This window comes from Eucyclogobius newberryi, unplaced genomic scaffold, assembly GCF_026437365.1.
Source record: "Eucyclogobius newberryi isolate DKJ021-1_F unplaced genomic scaffold, fEucNew1.0.hap1 SCAF_11, whole genome shotgun sequence".
Classification (NCBI taxonomy): domain Eukaryota; kingdom Metazoa; phylum Chordata; class Actinopteri; order Gobiiformes; family Gobiidae; genus Eucyclogobius; species Eucyclogobius newberryi.
Window position 1 is genome coordinate 25247623 of NW_027315735.1, and position 21908 is coordinate 25269530.

At 44.3% G+C, this 21908-nt stretch overlaps 2 protein-coding genes across 2 annotated transcripts; both read right to left on the reverse strand.

Moving 5' to 3' along the window:
* Positions 1-381: 381 nt before the first annotated feature.
* On the reverse strand, positions 382-16943 carry LOC140354589 (protein diaphanous homolog 1-like). The gene is made up of 4 exons (XM_072439655.1): positions 16763-16943; positions 16041-16173; positions 10044-10133; positions 382-2193 (listed from the first exon to the last, which is right to left on the reverse strand). The coding sequence occupies exons 1-4, from the start codon at positions 16880-16882 to the stop codon at positions 2006-2008; spliced, it is 531 nt and encodes a 176-aa protein (XP_072295756.1). The 5' UTR covers positions 16883-16943; the 3' UTR covers positions 382-2005.
* A 54-nt stretch (positions 16944-16997) lies between these two features.
* Positions 16998-21511, reverse strand: LOC140346255 (protein diaphanous homolog 1-like). The gene is made up of 7 exons (XM_072432350.1): positions 21384-21511; positions 18622-18720; positions 18442-18536; positions 18184-18285; positions 17465-17704; positions 17262-17391; positions 16998-17143 (listed from the first exon to the last, which is right to left on the reverse strand). The coding sequence occupies exons 1-7, from the start codon at positions 21388-21390 to the stop codon at positions 16998-17000; spliced, it is 819 nt and encodes a 272-aa protein (XP_072288451.1). The 5' UTR covers positions 21391-21511.
* Between the last annotated feature and the right edge of the window lie 397 nt (positions 21512-21908).

The following is a 21908-nucleotide window of genomic DNA, read 5'->3' on the forward strand; positions in this document are numbered from 1 at the left end:
TGTGTGGATACTTTTAACTTCACTACATTTGAGAGCAGGAATCTGTACATTCTACTCCACGACATTCTTGAACTGGAGTGAAAAGCACTTGTTTTGTTTGTGTTATTTTTAGCACATCCTGCCTAAAGATTTTTGAACAAAAATATACACATAAGTCACTCAAAAAATTAGGAAATGTATTCAAAAAAATGCACAAAAATCTGAACAATTCTTGATAAAAAACACAACATTCAACACTTTTACCCTTTCTCAAAATGTGTGAATTATTTTTTACTCTTTATGATGTAAGTAATATTTGTATGTGGTACTTTCATTTTTCGTCTTCTTTATCTCTACTTCTTCCACCACTGTTTATCAGGCACCAAAAACCAGTCAACAGGATTAAATTACTTAAGACTTTTAATAGCTCTGTGTAGCAAACAGCGTGTGCATTAATACAATAGAACATTTTCAAAAAAAGATCTATTCCAATACAATAAAATATTCAACTGTAAAAATTCATAGAAAACATCTCTTAAAAAAATCAACAAAAGGAATGTCCAAGTTGTTTCCAGTGAAGTCCTGATATCGCACAATTCATTCATTCTTAACATTTAGATCATTACATTGCGATAAAGGGGATAAAGAACAGCAGATATAAGTGAGGTGTGCATCACAGCGTTAACAGCAGACGACGCGGTCATTGTGGGTTTGTCTTACACGTTCCCGAACACTAAAATGGAAACTTGTAAAACCAACTTACCCACTTCCTGTGACTTTAAACCTTAAGCCGGTGAGAATGTGTGTGTCGATTTAAGTGCGAACGAGCGATCGCGTGTCGTTTACAGATTTTCCAGCAAAGTCGTCGATGCGTCTCGAATCAGCAGCTAGACAAAGACCACAAAAGTCCACCACCCCGCTCCACCTATGTGCCTGGGTTAAACATTCATTTTTGCATAGACGTAGGCAGCGGATGCGACTTAATTACGTGTAGAGCTTCAGAACTAAACACGTCGATGCTAGACATCAGCGTCCAGCATTTGTGAGATTGTCTCGTGACGTTTAGTGGGACAAATGGACTCGTTTCAGCAGTTGTTGGAGCAGTTTTCAAGCGTGCAACATTACCACAGAGCTGCTTGGGAAACCTCCGCAGCTCTGAACGGTAATTAGAGCCGACATAGACAAACGTTATGTGCACACGAGTAATTTTAGTGGCTCACTTTACAAACTCTCTAGACGGAGACGCAGGAATGCTGTGAGGGTTGTTATAAACGCCCTTTTCAATGCTATTTGGTATTTAAGACTCCCTAACTGTACTTCCCTTTTTAGTTCTGTATCATCGAATGAATTAAAGTGGTTATGATCAACTTGTGTGTTATGACGTGCCGGTGAAAATGAAAAATAAACCGTAAATACCAGTGAAACAAAAACACCGGGTGAAACTGACATTTCCTTGGTTGGCAACATGAAGCAGCAAAACGATCGAAACCGTGTGTTTTATGAAGACGCATGAACAGTCTTGGGGTGCACAGTTTGAAGCGGAGGCTAGAATGGGCCGGGTCGCAGCCGAAATACAGACAAATGAAATGTCAATGAGCGTGGTGTCTTTGGATGTGTCCGAAATGCACGACATCGCAACAAAACTGTCCGAAAATAAAGAATGAAACTGGCAAACTCTTTACGGTCACAGTATTAGATAAACCTGTCACACACATAATATAGATAATGTGTTACAGTGCAAGAAAGTGTAAGCATTTAGTCCTGAATGAATGAAATCGTGACCAAGAAAACAAATAGTTGATGACATAAATTAGAAGAGAAAAGCAAACGCCGATAGACACGATAAAGAACATGCTTTCTTTTGTGACGCAAACATAAAAAACCAACATGACAGGTGGAAGTAATACAGTGACCGACGAGTTTATTACTGGTCGTATTTAGTTTCCAAACTCAAAACTCGTTCCCAGTACAAATTGGTATTGGCCCCTGCGATAGCTTGAGAACAACTGTCCAAGTTTAGACTCGTTTAACTGGAGCGAGAAGCGGCGGACTCCAGAAGATCCTCTAAAGACTCCGACGACCCCACGTTGGACTCCTCCGTGTTGTCCAGCCGCTTCTTCTTCGCTTGGAATTTACTCGGCGTGGGCGTGTCCTCCTGCATCAGCTCCTTGGCCAGGATGTTAGTCACCGCGTGGCCAGCTCTTCTGTGGTTGGCTACGAACACACCACAACAAATGATTGGTAATGGTCAAAGAAACGAGCGTTCAAGCAGTCAATATGTCCCACACTTGCCAAACAGTGACATATTGATGTTTCATGCCCATGCCAGATCCACCACGTCAGATGATTATTCTGCATCAACTTACACCAAGGACACACTCCATGCATCTAACCTCCACACCACTCTAGAGCGGCGTGTGTCGCTGGGATACGGTGAAACCTGGAGCCAGTCACTACTCAGAGAAGACCTGCATTAGAGGAAAAGAAAGTAGGGAGGAAGAGAAGTAAGGGAACGAAGGAAGGAAGGGAGGAAAGAAGAAAGAAGGAAGGAAAGAAAGAAATGTCACTAGTCAGATAAGACCTGCATTAGAGAAAAAGAAAGAAGGGAGGAAGATAAGTAAGGGAAGGGGAAAAGGAAGGAAAGAAGGAAGGAAAGAAGGAAGGACAAGAGGAGGAAGGGAAGGGAAAAGAAAAGGAAGGAAAGTTAAGAAAGAATTAAAGAAATGGAAGGATAGGAAGGAAGGATAAAAGGAAATAATAACAAAAAATAGACAGAAGAAGAATTAAAGAAAGGAAGGGAAAAAGGAAGAAGAAAAGAAAGCAAACAAGAAAGAGTAAAGAAGGAATTAAAGAAAATTTAAGGAATGAAAGAAAGAAATTGAAGGAAGGAAAGCAAAGAAGGACAAAGGAAAAGGAAGGAAAGAAAGGGAAGGAAGTAAGAAAAGAAAGGAAGGAAAGAAGGAAGGAAAAAAATAAATAAGGAAGTGTGTGGCAAAAAGTAAACATGAAATGGAGAACTAGGAGGACGGCAATAGTAAAGAAAGATGTGTGGTGTTGGGGATGGTGTGAATCACGCTGTGGGAGGATTAGGTAAGAAGATTCAAGAAGCAGAACAGAGACATGACAGAAGAGAGAGGAAGATGAGGCAAAAAGGGGGATTTGTAAAACAGAACGCGTGGGACGGCGCGTGGCCTCAGGACGCTGTCGTCCTAATACACCTCCTTTCAGCGACGCTCTCCTCCTACGCCACATCCAGCTCCCTCGCTCGCTCTTTTCTACAGAGGTTCATTTTTGCGGCGTGCAAGGACAGCTGCGCAGTGGCCGCCATTTTGAATTATATAGGTCAGTGGGAGATTGTGTGTTCGCTCTCATCCGGCCGGAGGTGAAAAACTCTTGAGACGTGCAGCTGTGAAGTGAATACATCATTGACATTCAGCCCCGTGTGATGAGTGTGATGCGTGTGATGCGTGTGATGCGTGTGATGCGTGTGATGCGTGTGATGCGTGTGATGCGTGTGATGCGTGTGATGCGTGTGATGAGTGTGATGAGTGTGATGAGTGTGATGAGTGTGATGAGTGTGATGAGTGTGATGCGTGTGATGCGTGTGATGCGTGTGATGCGTGTGATGCGTGTGATGCGTGTGATGCGTGTGATGCGTGTGATGCGTGTGATGCGTGTGATGCGTGTGATGCGTGTGATGCGTGTGATGCGTGTGATGCGTGTGATGAGTGTGATGAGTGTGATGAGTGTGATGAGTGTGATGAGTGTGATGAGTGTGATGAGTGTGATGCGTGTGATGCGTGTGATGCGTGTGATGCGTGTGATGCGTGTGATGAGTGTGATGAGTGTGATGAGTGTGATGAGTGTGATGCGTGTGATGCGTGTGATGCGTGTGATGCGTGTGATGCGTGTGATGAGTGTGATGAGTGTGATGCGTGTGATGCGTGTGATGCGTGTGATGCGTGTGATGCGTGTGATGAGTGTGATGAGTGTGATGAGTGTGATGAGTGTGATGAGTGTGATGAGTGTGATGAGTGTGATGCGTGTGATGAGTGTGATGAGTGTGATGAGTGTGATGAGTGTGATGAGTGTGATGAGTGTGATGAGTGTGATGCGTGTGATGCGTGTGATGAGTGTGATGAGTGTGATGCGTGTGATGAGTGTGATGAGTGTGATGCGTGTGATGCGTGTGCTGCGTGTGATGAGTGCGATGCGTGCGATGAGTGCGATGCGTGCGATGCGTGCGATGAGTGCGATGCGTATGATGCGTGTGATGCGTGTGATGCGTGTGATGCGTGTGATGAGTGTGATGCGTATGATGCGTGTGATGCGTGTGATGCGTATGATGCGTGTGATGAGTGTGATGAGTGTGATGAGTGTGATGAGTGTGATGCGTGTGATGAGTGTGATGAGTGTGATGCGTGTGATGAGTGTGATGAGTGTGATGAGTGTGATGCGTGTGATGCGTGTGATGAGTGTGATGAGTGTGATGAGTGTGATGAGTGTGATGAGTGTGATGCGTGTGATGCGTGTGATGAGTGTGATGAGTGTGATGAGTGTGATGCGTGTGATGAGTGTGATGAGTGTGATGCGTGTGATGCGTGTGATGCGTGTGATGCGTGTGATGCGTGTGATGCGTGTGCTGCGTGTGATGAGTGCGATGCGTGCGATGAGTGTGATGCGTGTGATGAGTGTGATGAGTGTGATGCGTGTGATGCGTGTGATGCGTGTGATGAGTGTGATGCGTATGATGCATGTGATGCGTATGATGCGTGTGATGCGTGTGATGAGTGTGATGCGTATGATGCGTGTGATGAGTGTGATGCGTATGATGCGTGTGATGAGTGTGACGCATATGCTGCGTGTGATGAGTGTGATGCGTGTGATGCGTATGATGCGTGTGATGAGCGTGATGCGTGTGATGAGTGTGACGTGTATGATGCGTATGATGCGTGTGATGAGTGTGATGAGTGTGATGAGTGTGATGCGTATGATGCGTATGATGCGTGTGATGCGTGTGATGCGTATGATGCGTGTGATGAGTGTGACGCATATGATGCGTGTGATGAGTGTGATGCGTGTGATGCGTGTGATGAGTGTGACGTGTATGATGCGTATGATGCGTGTGATGAGTGTGATGAGTGTGACGCGTATGATGCGTGTGATGCGTATGATGCGTGTGATGCGTATGATGCGTGTGATGAGTGTGACGCATATGATGCGTGTGATGAGTGTGATGCGTATGATGCGTGTGATGAGTGTGATGCGTGTGATGAGTGTGATGAGTGTGACGTGTATGATGCGTATGATGCGTGTGATGAGTGTGATGAGTGTGATGCGTGTGATGAGTGTGACGCGTATGATGCGTGTGATGCGTATGATGCGTATGATGCGTGTGATGCGTATGATGCGTGTGATGAGTGTGATGCGTGTGATGAGTGTGATGCGTGTGCTGCATGTGATGCCTGTGCAACACACGAGGCAAACCAAATGCATGCGAATGAGCCACAGACACAACCAAACCACTCGGCTCATAAACGTGCTCTGTGTGACATCTCTGGTGGAGCCACCTGCTTGTCTCCATGGAGATAACAATGGATTTGCTTGGGAAATTTAGACAGTCTGACATTTCAACTTCTCCACTTGGTCAAATTACAGGTTTGATCTGCGGGGAGGCGGCACTGCTTACAGTCAGAATGAAGGCGCGAGTGGATTTAAGAATGATGAATAAAATGAGGGCGGTTGCCTTAGCAATAAACTATATTTTGGATGGAAAAAAGACATCAGAATGTTGCCTATAACAGGAAGTGATCAAATAAAAACGCCTGCAATAGAATAAATGCAAGATAAGACACATTTAATGCCATCACAGGCAAAGCGATTACATCTCCACGGAGACGAGCGGTTGGCAGACCCTCCACCAGAAATGTCACACAGTGCACATTAAAAATGCAACGTACAAAAAAATAAAAACAGAAGACACTAATGAAAAGCCGTGTCCACACCTGCATGTTTGGAAATGAAAAAAATAACTAGTTGTGTGATTAATTCTAGGCTCATTGTAGACATTACGGCAGTACAACAAAAACAAACTGGTGTGGACGTAGCCAAAGTTACCAATCAGGTCTCCAGAATTAGCTGTGACAAAGAGACAATGGAGTCTGGGGAGAGAGACGGGTGAGGGAGGGGCGAGAGAGGCAGAATAAGGGCGGAGTTCACAGTTTAACAGGTGTCCACACGAGGACCTCAGCACAAGTGTCACATCATCACCTCGGACCTGTCAACACTTACTCTGCTGTTCACGTCTCATTCACTTCAGTCCATCTTTAGACATGAAGTAATTACCTAACGACCCGACAGTATTTATAGTACAGGGACTGGGCTAAAAGACAAAACGCTAGTAATAAGAACACGGCGGCACCAGCTGGAGGTGAGAGAAGACGTTCATGTAAATACATTTTGAGCGGGCATGAATAAAACATGAGTGGCTACATCAATATGGAGGAGGAAGTTGATGCTCTGGGGTTTGCTCAGAATAACTCAAGAACATTTATTGTTATGAGGTTTAAGACATTAGACAGTGTGATGTCTTCTGTATTCAAGACTAGTCTAGTAGTATGTCTGAGCGATATACTCGTACAAATGTGATAAATGACTGATGTTGAGTGAATGAAATGATTTGCAAAGCTACATCTTGAATTTGTTGAGATAAACTGGCATTATTGTTTGGGATACAACAAGGAATATACTTCAGGCAGGATCTGACTGAGTGTTGTAGTCTAATTAATATATGACTGAAGGAGGAACAGCGTTAAATCAAGCAGAATTGTGCCAGTAAAACGTGTATTTTAGTGTAGAATAAGAATGTTTATGTATTTGTGGCGTGGCAGACACACATTGCACTTTCTGAGGAGGAACAAGGAGGCAGCCATGTTTGTTGGTGTTAGGAGCAGATGCTGTATAGAACAGGTGAGACATAATGGTGGGTCTGATGCTGAAACTGTGTTCAGTTTAGCAGAGGCTAGTATCGCCATCCTCAGGCCGCGCTGTGAAACTGCAGCTGTGCACTAGAGCACTGTGGGAAAGTCAGACGTCACCCTGCGCCTCTATTGGCGGTGTGGAGGGATCTGAAACACCACTCATGTAAGTCTGTGCTCTGGACTTTACCTCCTCTGATGTATGGAGCTGGTGACGGTGTGACTGATCTGCGGGTGTGAAGTGTGACATCACGTCCTCATTTCAGATTCTTTCTCCAGAGCAGACGGGCAGCAGGGCAGCGTGTGCCTCTTTGGTTACTCTCCTTTTATTTTAGAGGCCTGTTGTGATTGGAGCTTTAGTGGAGGTCATGACCCGGCAGATGGGTCTATTGCCAGTGTTTAGGCTCGTCGTGCCTCCACACAGACACACGTGGCTTCAAAGGCTGCATTGTGCCCAATCTGGCTAATTGATCCAAGCCATTAAAGGGTTTAAAGAACACACAGGCAGAGCGTGAAATCAGGTTTGAAACAACAGGGTTTTAGGAAAGTGCATGTCACTGAGCAGCCTTAAATCTGGATGCATAACTCTATGTATGGGAATGCCACATTCATTTGACTCCATAATGAAATGCAAGCATCTGCTGTGTGTGTTTTGTCCACCCACTGCATTGGGCAGCTCCACACAGCCTGTTCACTTCACTCAGACTGGGAGAGGTCAAAGGTCAGGGGGTGTAGGCAGCACAGCCTCGTGGCTCTGCATTCAGCCTTGTTTCTTTGACACAATGAGCATGACAATACACTCCACAGGACAGCAATAGTCTTTTAAAACATGTTGGTGACGTTTCAGTCTCCACAGCTGTGCCCACAGAGCCCAGTCTGAGCATCAGGTTTATGGCCGAGCCCAAGACATACTTTGTATGTTAGTCAATTGTAAGCAGCATTAGTAAGTTTTATTGGTGAATTTTTTGTAGTAAGTATCATTCTTGAAGTATGTAATATTGTATGTGTTGTTCATGGTTTACTTCATCGAATAGATCTAAAGCTGTTAAGACACGTGGTGCCACATGTGGTCCATGTTGAACAGATGTCCATCTTGATTCATGTGAAACATCCTTCTTTGAGGTGGTAAAATATTCTGCCACACTCAAGAGTTATGTATAATCATATAACATAAGCCAAGCCCCTGAAAATGATCCTCTCTCTCTTTAAGTATAAATGACAAATAATCATTTCCTGGCTAAACTGTTATCTAAATTTAGGAAAATGTGTTGTTAACAAGTAGATTAATCCGAGTTTATGAGAAGAACTCCCTAATAACGCATAATACACATTGTAAAATACGGCAGTGAGTGGAAACAGTTTTCCAATGTACATAAAGTAAGTAGCTGTATGGAGGTGAAATCATTTTACTGCTACACACAATAATGCCTAACGTTTTATTAGCAATAAACAATGGGCCATATACATGCAAACACGTAATTCCCCATTTAGAAATGCTGCGTCCTACAAGGCTTTAATCTGTTATGGTGATGAGGTAGGGGCATTTGCAGCCTCAGAGGGGCCTGAAAACACCCAGAAACAGAAGCCAGTCAGCACAAACGCGGCCAACTCTGCTATTTTCAGAGCTCTGATTAAACTACTAAACAACCCACACAAAAGTCCAACATTGTGTGTCTGGCGACTAACTGGCTGGCAGGTATGCGATGTTAGAATAGTGCTGTAGTCACGGTGAAACATACAACTACTATAGAACATCACCAAAACTAAAATAAGAGCAGTAAGTGCAGACAAGTCACAGTCCTTCACACAAAGAGGAAATCCTAAAAAAGGAAAAGCACCAGTGCCGTGAGAGGGCAGTGAGAGGGCAGAGTGGAAAAGCTGAGCAAAGTGGGCTTTTTGTCGTTCTGTTTTTACCAAACGCAGACGCCAGAACAACTCTTTTCACTTTGCCTCATGAACACATGGTTTGGTATTTCCTGTGAAGAGTGTGAGGTGGCCAGACACTAGAACAGACACTAAAACAGACAAACTCTGGAGTGAAGCCCCTTTTAAACACTTTTCCCTTTCATATGTGCGCTGGACGAGGTGTTCCGACATCGCACTCAGGACAAACCTCACCTTTAATCCTTCGCAAGCGCTGTACAGAGATTTTGTTTTCTCCAAATGAATCCCTGAACAAAAGAAAGTCTACCCTCTGGTCACGGTCTTTACAGTGAGCACTGCTGCACATCTGGCTTCTATTGAGAGGGATTGGGTTGCACCACTGCCCTGTTATGTGTGAATGCTGAACCCACAAAAGGCTCACACACACACTTTTATCTTGTGTTTCCCTCCCTCTCTCTGTAATGGGCACGGCACACTTTCCCGCTCACAAGGCCAGGCTACATACCGGTTAATAAAGAGTATCGTGTTACAAAGTTACTATCACGACTCTGACACATTATTCCATGTTAAGTTTTACAGGCCATAGATTCAAAAGGCAAAAACGACTTACAGGGCTACAAAAGAAACAACTTGTCATGCCTAATTTGATCTTTACTGACCTTGAGTAGTAAACTAAAAGGATAGCAGAGGGTAATGAAGTGATAAACAGGATAAAAACAAAAGTAAAATAGGGCATGAACAAGACTAAACCAACAGACTGAATAAACTAGGCTAAAGCAGGATCTTAAAACTTAAACATAATGGTGTTATCTACAACAGCATGCACAAAGTAAATTGTGTGGTTGCCATGACCAAACTAAAGGTAATAATAATAAACTTGTATGTTGGAATTCCAATAAATTGTGGCATATTTAATGAGATTTATATTCGGAAAACTTGTGGCTTCAGTTTTGCCCTCTCCAAACGTTCTGTCTGTGTCGTACACCGCCCCCTCCCACTGACAGCTATGACTAAGTACTGGCCACGCAACAGATGGATCAAAGAGGAGATCAAAAACCAAGAGGAAGTGTCTGTTTACACTAGACTGCCAACACATTTATGTCATTTTAATGTCTAATGATCTTTTAATGCAGGTTATTTTGGGTTCAAATATACTGCGCTCATGTGTTTTCATTCAGATGTTGTGTTAGCATTAGTGTTTACCTGCTTGTCTCGGTGCCCTCTTCCTCCTGAAGGCGGCTCCGGACTGTAGCGCCTCCAACAGGCCGTCCATGATGCCAGTCTCATCTCCCTCTGTAAGCACAGCACACGTGTTAACAATCACAAACACAGAATCAAACCAGTGTGGGCACTCAAGAGCTCCGCATGCGCCACGCAAAGTTATTTTTACCATCGTGTTATTTTAAATCAAAGCTCCTCATACATGTCACTCTTTCCCAGGCCACAGATATAACGAGAAGTTTAAATCGACGTCGTCATCTCGTTCACACGCGCCATAAACACACGTGACTTGCTGTGTTATCTAAATGCCACGTGGCCATGTTGGGAAATCAACTTAATTAGCCCAGATAGGCAGTGACCCAGTTCAGCGGGCATCGGCGCTTAGGGGCAGCACTCATTCACTTTGTTCTGCGGGACACGCCCACTCAGCATCCACATGGAAATACTGAATGAATGTTTGGCGCCCCATAATTGCCAGTCAATTACATGTTACATGAAAAATGCAGCCCTCTCATAATGTCTTTAGTGAGGTTTGAAATGTAATAAACAAAAATCCACATACAATAATTGCAAAGGGGAAATATCTTGGATCTCACTGTAATTGCTTCTATTCTACAGTGTACTCGACCAAAACTAAAAGATATTTTTGTTCCACTGAGTGAAAGAAAATCTGTTTCAGGACATGAAAGAATATACTACGGTCTGACTGAAGAAAATATTCCAACAGTGTCAGCTTCATTGAAAGGATTTAAAATGTTTCCCTGTTGTATGTCTGTAACCGTGTCCTCTCAAACAGACATAACATGAAAATGAGCTTCTTTTTCAGATGCTGTACCAAAAGAAAATTCCACCAAATAGTTTAGTTTGCCATTAATAAAGATTCTGAGACTCTGTTTTATCCTTGGTCTTCTTGATTAACATCATTATTTTCAGTAAGAAAAATAAAGAGAGACAATCTAATGTCAGCAATATAGTTGGATGGAGTCTGATATCAGTCAATATTTTATTATAAACACCCACAATATTGCTCTACAACGGTTCTGGTTGAAAACTGCGGCGCTGATTTCTACCTGCCCCTTTACAGCACGTTACGTTGCTCCGCCCCTTTACAGCGTGTTACATGGCTCTGCCCCCGTTACAGCGCGTTACATTGCTCTGCCCCCTTTACGGCGCGTTACATGGCTCCGCCCCTTTACAGTGCGTTACATTGCTCTGCCCCCGTTACGGCGCGTTACATGGCTCCGCCCCTTTACAGCGCGTTACGTTGCTCTGTCCCTTTAAAGCGAGTTACGTTGCTCTGCCCCTTTACAGCATGTTACGTTGCTCCGCCCCTTTACAGCGCGTTACGTTGCTCCGCCCCGTTACAGCGCGTTACGTTGCTCTGCCCATTTACAGCGTGTTACGTTGCTCAGCCCCTTTACAGCCTGTTACATGGCTCTGCCCCTTTACAGCCTGTTACATGGCTCTGCCCCTTTACAGCGTGTTACATCTCTGCCCCTTTACAGCGCGTTACATTGCTATGCCCCCTTTATAGCGCGTTACATTGCTATGCCCCTTTACGGCGCGTTGCATTGCTATGCCCCGTTACGGCGCGTCACATGGCTCTGCCCCTTTACAGCGTGTTACATGGCTCTGCCCATTTACAGCGCGTTACATGGCTCTGCCCCGTTACAGCGTGTTACATGGCTCTGCCCCGTTACAGCGCGTTACATGGCTCTGCCCCGTTACGGCGCGTTACATGGCTCTGCCCCGTTACGGCGCGTTACATGGCTCTGCCCATTTACGGCGTGTTACATGGCTCTGCCCATTTACGGCGTGTTACATGGCTCTGCCCCTTTACGGCGTGTTACATGGCTCTGCCCATTTACGGCGTGTTACATGGCTCTGCCCCGTTACAGCACGTTACGTTGCTCCGCCCCTTTACAGCGTGTTACATGGCTCTGCCCCCGTTACAGCGTGTTACATTACTCTGCCCCGTTACAGCGAGTTACATTGCTCTGCCCCGTTACAGCGCGTTACATTGCTCTGCCCCGTTACAGCGCGTTACATTGCTCTGCCCCGTTACAGCGCGTTACATTGTTCTGCCCCGTTACAGCGCGCTACATTGCTCTGTCCTGTTACAGCGCATTACATTGCTCTGCCCCGTTACAGCGCATTACATTGCTCTGCCCCGTTACAGCGCGTTACATGGCTCTGCCCCGTTACAGCCCGTTACATGGCTCTGCCCCGTTACGGCACGTCACATGGCTCTGCCCCGTTACAGCGTGTTACATTACTCTGCCCCGTTACAGCGCGTTACATGACTCTGCCCCGTTACAGCGTGTTACATGACTCTGCCCCGTTACAGCGTGTTACATGACTCTGCCCCGTTACAGCGTGTTACATGACTCTGCCCCGTTACAGCGTGTTACATGACTCTGCCCCGTTACAGCGTGTTACATTACTCTGCCCCGTTACAGCGCGTTATATTGCTCTGCCCCGTTACTGCGTGTTACATTACTCTGCCCCGTTACAGCGCGTTACATTGCTCTGCCCCTTTACAGTGCATCAGAGCAAGAGCAATGGTGTTGAATGCAGGAGAATAAATATACTCCCGAATGAATCACTCTAAATACAATTGTAAATGGGTAATGAGAAGTATAACATGATTAAAAGTGATTCAATTCAGCTTCATATGCCTTCTTTAGCATGGATATGCTTGTTGACTAAAGTGATGCCGTTTATGTTGTTGACTTCGAGGCCCCCCATGTGCCGCTGTAAATCAGGAGCTTTGATCTACACCAGTGATGGCCTGACTGCTGCTGTGAGGAAAGTACGAGGTGTCATGGCGGCTTTGTGGGGGAAGAAGGAGTGTGGTCTCTACGCTCTGGGGCAGATGGGTTTCATTAGGGGGCAGTGGGCGGGGTTAAAGGTTTATGTTGCCAGAGACTAGCCTCCGTTTCACAAACACACACCGTATATTTAATCCTGAAAGTTAAGCCATGAGGCAGATGGTGTGCGGTCACGCCTCTCACGCCACAGTCTCCACAGAGCACTCACAAATCTTTCACGGCTCAAATACGCCCCTCATTGTTCACATCTGGAACTGCACGCCGGCGTAAATAAATGTAGGTCATGTTTTCAGTCCAGGGGAAACACATCTGGCACAATTCCTCAACAACTAATCACATGGTGTGTTTGAACCGCTGGACTTAGCAGAGACACAGAAACCTAGTTGTATGAAAGTGCTGGAGGCGGACGAGAGACCCAACAATGACCGCAATGTGTGTTTCAGGACATATCGACCCGTCTAAATTAGCAGCTCTATTCTATGTAAGTTGCAGTGTGTTTTTTTAGTATTAAAAGGAAAAAAGTGGATCACATGTTGGCAATAATAGTCAAGTTACAGCTTCGGGCCAAGCCTGGAAATACCCTGTTTTGTTTTTATGAAAGAGCAAGTGTAACTTAATAGATTTGATCAAGAATTAGTAGTAGCATACTTTACTTTATCATTCAGAGAGTTTGTTTTCATAAAGCTGGCCATAGGGGGAATGTTGATCTATTAGAGACAATGTGAATAAAGGTGAATAAAGTATATCATTAAGTTGTGGGGTCAATAATCATGAAAAATCATAAAATCCTGACCCTTCTTTTTATAAAAATATTCATGCGAAGCTTTGACATCAATTTAGAGAATCTCCTCAGGTTACCCACTTCCTATAAGACATTCCAAAGCTAAGACTGGAGAATCCAATAAACTGAGACCGATTAATTAGTGTAAAAGGATTAGGCTAAGAGCATTTAAAGATGTCCCTATTAATCCCTTCTGCAGTGAAGGCTCACACTGACCTCATGTGATTGGCCACTTACAAAAACACAAACATGAGAAATCACGTAACTCCATTTTGAACTGTATTCTATTTGACTGTTGGCTACTGTAACTTTAAAAGGTAAAAGATGTCAGGGTCAGCAGGCTTGTGTCCTCTGCAGTCAGTGCCTTTCTCCTCTCTCACTGCACTTAGAGTAGAGCACACACCCACACAGCCAAGCGCACACAAACACACATGCGCACACACATTTAAATCCCCCTGAGAGCATCTGCTGCTTGCTCCAAATCTCTCTTCCCCCTTCCCCCACAACACTTGCCATACAAACTCAAACATAGAGCAAGAGCACTCCTGGTGGTCGTTCCCAGACCAACAACTCTAAGGCTGGGCCAGTCCCACAGGCGCACACACCCTTTGAGCAGGAACATCTTACAGAGAGTGGCGGCACCTAGTTGCGGCGTGAGGAACAGCGGGTGACGTGTTGTGTCAGTAAATATCATGTCTGTGAGGCAGCGCTTGGATATATTATTATGATAAACAGTTTCAGCACATTGGGGATAATTAAAGTGACTCAAAAGGCAGCTGGCGACTGTGGGCACAAGGGAGTGGCACTGAACCATAAACATACTCGAAATATTGAACTCTGATGAAGAAAAAGATAGACCTTCCTTCAATAACTGGATAACTTTGAAGTACGGATGTCACAATATACAATTGTAAAGTAACAGTAATTCCACAGTCAGCCAAATAAAATAAACTTTATATTTAGGTTTACTATTTTGGAGTGTAGCTTGATATTTAAATTACTTATTTTTGCTCCAAAAATGTCACAATTAAAATAATTTTAGTCCTTACGATTATATTGCGTTCTGAATAGTCATGATAATTTAGTAACCTTTGGAGTGCAGACAAATATCTCTAACAACGATTCTAAAGTTGTACCATTATAACTAACATATCACTTGCCCGGTACATTTATGCGAGTGCTGCCGGACGGGGCGAGTGAGTAAGAGGCTGACTGTCTGTACAGGAATGCCAAGGTCGGGAAACGCAAACAACTGCTGCCCTTCCAGGTCTCAACACATGTGATGTATTCTGGTAAAAGTAGGCACAGTAGCACACAACAGCAGATCTGTAATGCGCTTGTGAATGAGCTGACAATAACAATCATAGTAAGTGTGGAAAACAGCAGAGCTTGTATTCAAACCAGCCTTTGTGTAATGGACGTTAAACAAATCCAGAACAAAGAGCAGGTCCCGAGTCTGCTGCTGGATTTGTATATGGGACAATTTAAATGGGGGTTGTCAAATAACCCCGGGCCACAGGCAGTCAAATAGGGCCACCTGTATGCAAATGACTTTAAACGTCAAACTGGAACATGAAATCTGACTACCCGGTTTACAGAGCTTCACCCTGTTTATGATTTGGACTTTGGACTTTGGTGTCTTTTAAATAAACGGAAAAAAGGAGAAGAGGCCAGCTGGAACATGGGGCTCGGCGACAAAAGCCAAAGAACTTTGTAAAACGATCACAAACCAGACTCACACAAAGTCCTCACCCCAAGCTGCACAAACACACATTGGACAAACTTTGCTCCTAAAGTGATGGAAAAAGGGGAAAACAAAAATACCCCATGGTTTTCCGAAAACATATGCAGTGTGCTGTGGCAAATTTGGAGTGCGGAGGAGTTCCAAGAGAGCCCAAGAGGAGCCAGAGAGAAGAGGAATGCACAAAAGTAGGTCAGAGTCTGAGGAGAAAAGTTTGTGTGTCTGTGGGCTGCACGGGGACTATGGAATAAGAGCTTCTCAAAGTACCACTATAACACTGTTAAGCAGACTGTGCCTTTAGATAGGAAGCATGCTTTCGGGGAGATTTAAGCTTCCTTGGACTTCTCCTTTAAAGTCACAAACTCCCTCATGCATTTCTGAAGTGAAAATAAGTCATGCGGTTTCTTGAATCCCTTCTCGAGGCTTTATTGTTGTTTCCCTGCCCGAAGCGTGGGTCATCAACATTTGATTAACTCTGGGCCATAAATCCTGCTGACTTTTTCCTTCATACAAGCATGACAAACACACATCTCTAATACTGTGGACTGTGACTGCCCCCAACAGGACTGAGCTGGAAATGCAGAGGCAGCGTGTGAAGTGAACAGGCTGGATGCCGCCACACTGACCTGCATTAATGTCTAAGAGCTGGCTCCTCTTCAACTTCTCCTCCTTCTCCTTCTCCGCCTTTTCTCTCGCCAACTTGGCTCGCTTTATCTTCTCTTCAGCCTCTTTCCTCTTTTGGTTCTCCTTTACAGCTTGCTGATAAAACAAAATAAAAATATCAATAGACAGACGTTACAACTTCCAAGTAAATTATTTATTTGAAAGGTGTTTTTTTTCCTTCAAACTGGTTAAATTGGTCTGAAAAAATAACATTTAAATATATATAAATATACCAAATTAACCTCATTGGACTAACACACAAGTAAAAATGGTAAAGCAGGTAAATATTCAATGATTCTATGATTAACTAGTCAGCTACGGTTGGATTAAAGGTTCTGTCTGCTTTGAAATGTGATTACTTTGCCTGGTATATTCCACAGTTATCCAACACGAGGTCTCTCCACAGATCTGACCTGTAACTTGGCCTGCTCGTCACCTTTACAGAGCAGTGTGACTAAGTAACAGCACTGAACAACAGACTGGAATAACAAGTTCGCAGCATGACTTTGTGCTGCAGGTGACGTGCAAATTAAAATGTCAAATCCATTATTGTGACTAAACAAACACAGTTGCACCTTTCATGATTTTCCCTTTCATCCGTTGTGTTTGCGTCGTGTACCGCAGCTGCCGCGGGCGATAATCCTGAAAAAGCAAGCCTTGCACCTGCACATCGTCGCTCGCTTACCTGGAACATGTTTATGAATGTTTTGAGGTCGCCAAAAAACTCTTCCACCGAGACTTTTCTGGGGTCAAAGACAAAATAATTGCCCAGGTTCATGTACTCTTTCTCCATGTTCTTGTGCATCAGGTCCAGTTTCTCATATTGTTCCTGGGCAGTGCCGATGAAGCTGTGAATCCAACGTGTTAAAGACTAGAACGGTTCGAGCTTGCAGTTGTTTTCACTTTTTTTTATCAAATATTTAGTGTGTTAATAAGGATATCAATAACGTCTGCGCAAATTGGTCCTTGTCACTTTGTGGAGGGGGGAAGGTTTCGAGGTCTTTCTGGAGGCTTTTGATCTGGCGACCCATAAGTTCAAGGTTCTTCTGGATAGTTTCTGCAGAGACTGGAGAGGAAATGGAAGAAGAGATGTTAAATAAAACTACAACTATTTAGTAATGCAATACAGACATAGGCCAGAGCTGTGACACTGTAGAAGACAAAGGCTATAAAAGTATTTGTACCTCGGCTGGCCTTCTCTATGTGAATGAGCTCGTCAGGAAAGGTCATAACATCCGGGTACTGCTCTTGACACACTTCAGCCAGGAAGTGGAGCAGTGTCATCTTCAGATCGGCAGATTTGGTGTCACGTAACTAAACAAAGAAAGAAGATTAATGCATAGGAAAAAATGACAATGCGCGACGTCGTCTCAGGTGGCTCGTTTACCTTGCAAAGGTACGAGATGGAGAAGCCGAATGCTTTGCCGTTGCGGGACCCGGAGTTCATGTAGTTGCCCACGAGGAGAGTGATCTGCAGCAGTTTGGAGAAGGACTGGCTCTTGGTCAGCTCCTCACAGGCCGCGGCCACAGACACCACATCGGGCTTGATGTTGTTGAGCTGCTCCTCAAACTGCAGCTTGAACAAAATTGCCTGGAGTCGTGGCGTGAGCTTCTTAACACTGGACATCTGTGAATAAAGATGAAGAATACACACACGTAAAGTCAGAATCACATGACACAGATAAAGTGATGATGTACACTTTGTCTCAATGCAATTTCTTGGGTAATAGTTGACAGTTTTAGATGTTTAAATAGAGAAATTTGAACTGAATCATGACTGGAAATCACACCGCAAATGTAATCAAAGTCACAGTACTTGTCCCTATAATTGCTCTGTGATCGTAGGTGTCCGGACGCTAACAGGACATGTGGTCGAGGGTGACTGAAGGGGATTTCATCCATTACTCATATCCTCCTCCGCTGAACAAGGCCCTCTCTGTTTGGCAGCCTGACTCTCCCTCCGTCTAACACACTGCAAAACGACGCATCAATGTCCTTTCCGCATCATTTACAATTTAACTTCTCTGATTCGATTTTCCGTGCCGTGTTTGTACTTGGTCACGTCAGAGTCAGCTGAGAGTTACACCTCTGCGTGCTTGTCCTTACCACCACTCCGAACTGCTCGGACTCGGCCAGGTCGTCGTACTCGTCCTTCATCTCGGCCAGGACGCTCAGCTGCTCTGGGCCGGGCAGCTGCTTGATCAGGTTCTGTGTGAAAGTGACAAAAGACCAAGAAAGGACTGCTCACTGTAGGAAAGATGTCGCCGCTGTAATATTCAAAACATGCGCGCTAAAATGAACAATAAACAATATATATACATTACATAGCCGTGAAAGATTAGAGTACAGATAAGTGTTTTATACCGACACCATGGACTCCGTGAGAATCTTCTCATTAACCTCCAGGATAGCATTTTTGATCTCTTCATACGGGAGACGAAATGAACCCAGGAAGATCGCTGTAAGAGAATAAAAGTGAATGATGTGGTTCATTTCAAGGCGCTACTACTATATCGTCATTTGAGAGGAGGAAAAGTTACGTACAAAGATTTTGGGCAGACTTCCCATCCAAAACTTTCAGCTCCTTCACCTTTTTCTTCTGCACGTTCTTCTTGTCCTCTCCACCATCCTGCAAACTTTTGGCTAAAGATGGAAAAAGAGAAATAATAACAATGCTACAGCGATCACAACTCAAAAAGGATCATCAAACGTAATATAATAGGCATCTTACAATCATATCAGGATCATATGAGTGATAAAACAACCACAAAAAGATGTTGTGAATACACCGGTCTGCACACTGTGACCTACATGTATTTTTAAAAGGTATTATAAATCTCGGCAGTGGACAACACTGAGGTATTGTTTGAGGCTAGACAATGAGGAAAAGGGAAGTGCTCTCCTCGCAGCTGCCATATGCTCTTCCACTTGTGTGAGCGAGCCAGCTGCCGCCCGCGTCCCACATGTGTCCACGCACTTTTGTAAAAGACAGTGTGAAGAACTGATTTGAGAGCCGAGAGTCTTGTCCCCGTCGCCGCACACTCCTGGTCAAGCGGTGCGTTGTTTTAGCGAGAGGGAAATCCGGGGGACAGTCTGTTAACAAGCCAAATGAGGCCCTTGTTTCACCACTGGGCCATTCACTCGGAGCACACGGTCCACAATCAGCCAGGGAGCTCAATAAGCCTCTTTGTGCCATCAGTACAAACATTCACTTCACTGTCCGACACTGTAACTCTTCTTGTTTAGCGGTTCGCAAACTTTGATACAAGATACTAAAAGCTGACATATACAGGCCGTGGCAGTGCAAAGCTTTATTCAGCAAGAGTTACAGACAGCTTTATACACTTTTATACTTGTTTTAATGCTGCTTTGGCTTGTTCTGGCGTCGTTTTGGTGTAGAACTGCTAAATTGTGGTATAGAATATGCCCATTATCAAATTTAAATAACAATTACAGTCAAAACTCCATGCTTTGTCAATCGACCTAAACCTTTATCTGACCTAAACTACACTTAAAAGACTCAAATTGCAGTATTCAGACAGAAATGTACTAAGAACAAGAGTATTTATTATGAGTATGAGTGAGTGTACTCATAATTCACTCCCAAAATCTTCAGCAAACTCACTCAATGTCCCCAAAACAAAAGAAATGATCATTAACTCACTCTAAAATACCATCGACTGAGTAAATTACTTCATTATTTGTCTAATCTACAGTGTTAAAATAATAGGGATTGCAATGTGACTTTTCCCCCGCCCCTCTTTTCACAATTGAAGTTAGGTTAGACCCGTTTAATCCTGGTTTAGTTTGAGCAAAATTAATTGTAGTACTCTTAAAAACACACCACTCTATTTTAAGTTTAAGAACCACTAAACACACATGTTTAGGTTGTTGTCATATCAAGTGTAGATTCCGTTTAATCAGGTGGAGACATCTCTATGACACTATTGTACAGAGTGTGGGAGACGTAATCACTGCTCACTGAAGGACAAACAGGAAAGCCAAACAGGAAGTACGGCAGCACGAAGTCAAACTATCGGGAACATCTGCGAGGAAGTGACACAACATCTAATTACAACGGCACAGGCCTCGCGGGAAGCATCCTAAATGAAAATAAACAAGAGGAAATACACTGGGGGACTGCGGCCAAACAGTGCAGAGTTTCCGGGAAATAGAGGCCTCCCGCTGAGGATTAAAGAAACAAATGAAACCACAATGAGGGAAAATGAGAGATGGATATTATTCCAGCAAAGAGATTGGATTGAAAAGCATGTTTTAGAGGCCACGGACAGAGATCTTCAATCCAGTAAGTGGGACGAAGCGGAGCGTGGGGTCAGCGGGTCAGCAGCAGGCACCGGTCTCGTAACATGCGCTTGTGAGCATCCTTTACAGTGGCTGCTGCGCTCCGGCCAATCGGATCGCTCGCAGGGACGCTGACATCATGGCCGATTCATAAAATGGGGTCTGGTGTGCAGATTGTAAAATGGCTGCTCTCTGGTTTCACACATGCCGGCTCCATCCATTTATGGGCTGATGGCGCCCCTAGTGGCGACTGCCTGCACTTGCCCTACTTTGCACTGGGTCATTGTGGGGGAGGACAGGGGATGACGGGGGATGACGGAGGCAGATGAGACAAGCGCACACGGACGGAAAGACAGACACTTCTATTAAAGAAAGAAGAGAAAAACAAAGCACATTTTTATTTCCGCAGCTGCGTTTTGTCCACTCCTGGCACGAAAGACAGCAGCAATTCTTTAAATATAATCACCAGCACTCCTACCAGCATAAACACAGTCTCTTTTCCGGGAAGGCCCACTCCCCCCATTTATGCAAGCCAACAGCTGCCTGGCACTGAAAGATGAGGAGGAAGTGTGAGTGTGTGTGTGTCCATATGTGTGTGTGTGTGTGTGTGTGTGTCCGTGTGTGTGTGTGTCCATGTGTGTGTCATGAAACCAAATTCTTCCATTTCTGACTTCTGTTTTTAATTAGTAAAAGGACAGAAGACAGATGAAGGGGTGACAGAGAGGGGGGGAGACTTCACAGACTAGTGAGGAGCCAAGTCATGCAGAGGTCTCAGTCAATATGTAACTCTGACTGTGTGAGTGTGCACAAAGAGTGGTCTGTGCTCCCCCCCTCCCCTCACACGCTCTCCCGCACCGCTCTGCTGTTCTCCCTTTCCTTAAAAGGAGAAATAATGTGCACTGGAAAAGGTGATGGGCAGCAAGCCTTGTAGCTCCGGAGTGAAAAGTTAACAGAGGAGAAAGAAAAGAAAAGAACAATGTAGAAAAGACATGAAAGACAGGTACCCGTCATCTTTCATCTCCGGCCGCAACAGACAACACCCTAACTTTTAAAAGAGTTGAGAGTATTCTTTGGGAACAATTGCTGTACTTTTCCCTCACAATGTTACTTTGATGCCCATTTCCTGTCGCAGCAGCAGTTTATTTTTAACCCACTAAAAGCTTTCAGATGATGGGCCCCATTGTATACTGCGCAGCACATGTTCACAGGCCCTCTGTTGGTCAAGTTTGGGAAAAACAAAATAATTTAATAAAACTTTCCTCCTCCTCACATGCAGACAGCATTCCTGAGTGAACAGGATTAAATGGAGCAGAGGAGTTATAGTTTCTACATCAACAAACTGAAGTTATGTGGAAAAAGTCAGACATAAACAAGTCTAAGTCAACATGTCATTATGAAGACTACCAAAACTCCAAGAAAACTAAACAAAGTATTGAGATTTTGCAATAAAACCACTTCTTTTAAACTCTACATTTAAGTTTGATGATAAATAAATTGTATAATTTTACAAAAGTAGTGGAAATGTTTGA

Excerpts from the sequence above, each read along its gene's own strand:
- LOC140354589 (XM_072439655.1), bottom strand. The coding sequence starts at position 16,882 with ATGCACAAGAACATGGAGAAAGAGTACATGAACCTGGGCAATTATTTT. Across the intron at positions 10,134-16,040 it reads GCTCTTAGACATTAATGCAG|AGGGAGATGAGACTGGCATC; the intron begins GTCAGTGTGGCG and ends CTGTGCTTACAG. Across the intron at positions 2,194-10,043 it reads GAGGGCACCGAGACAAGCAG|CCAACCACAGAAGAGCTGGC; the intron begins GTAAACACTAAT and ends GTGTGTTCGTAG.
- LOC140346255 (XM_072432350.1), bottom strand. Across the intron at positions 17,392-17,464 it reads CCATCTCGTACCTTTGCAAG|TTACGTGACACCAAATCTGC; the intron begins GTAAACGAGCCA and ends TTCTTTGTTTAG. Across the intron at positions 17,144-17,261 it reads CATAGAGAAGGCCAGCCGAG|TCTCTGCAGAAACTATCCAG; the intron begins GTACAAATACTT and ends TTTCCTCTCCAG.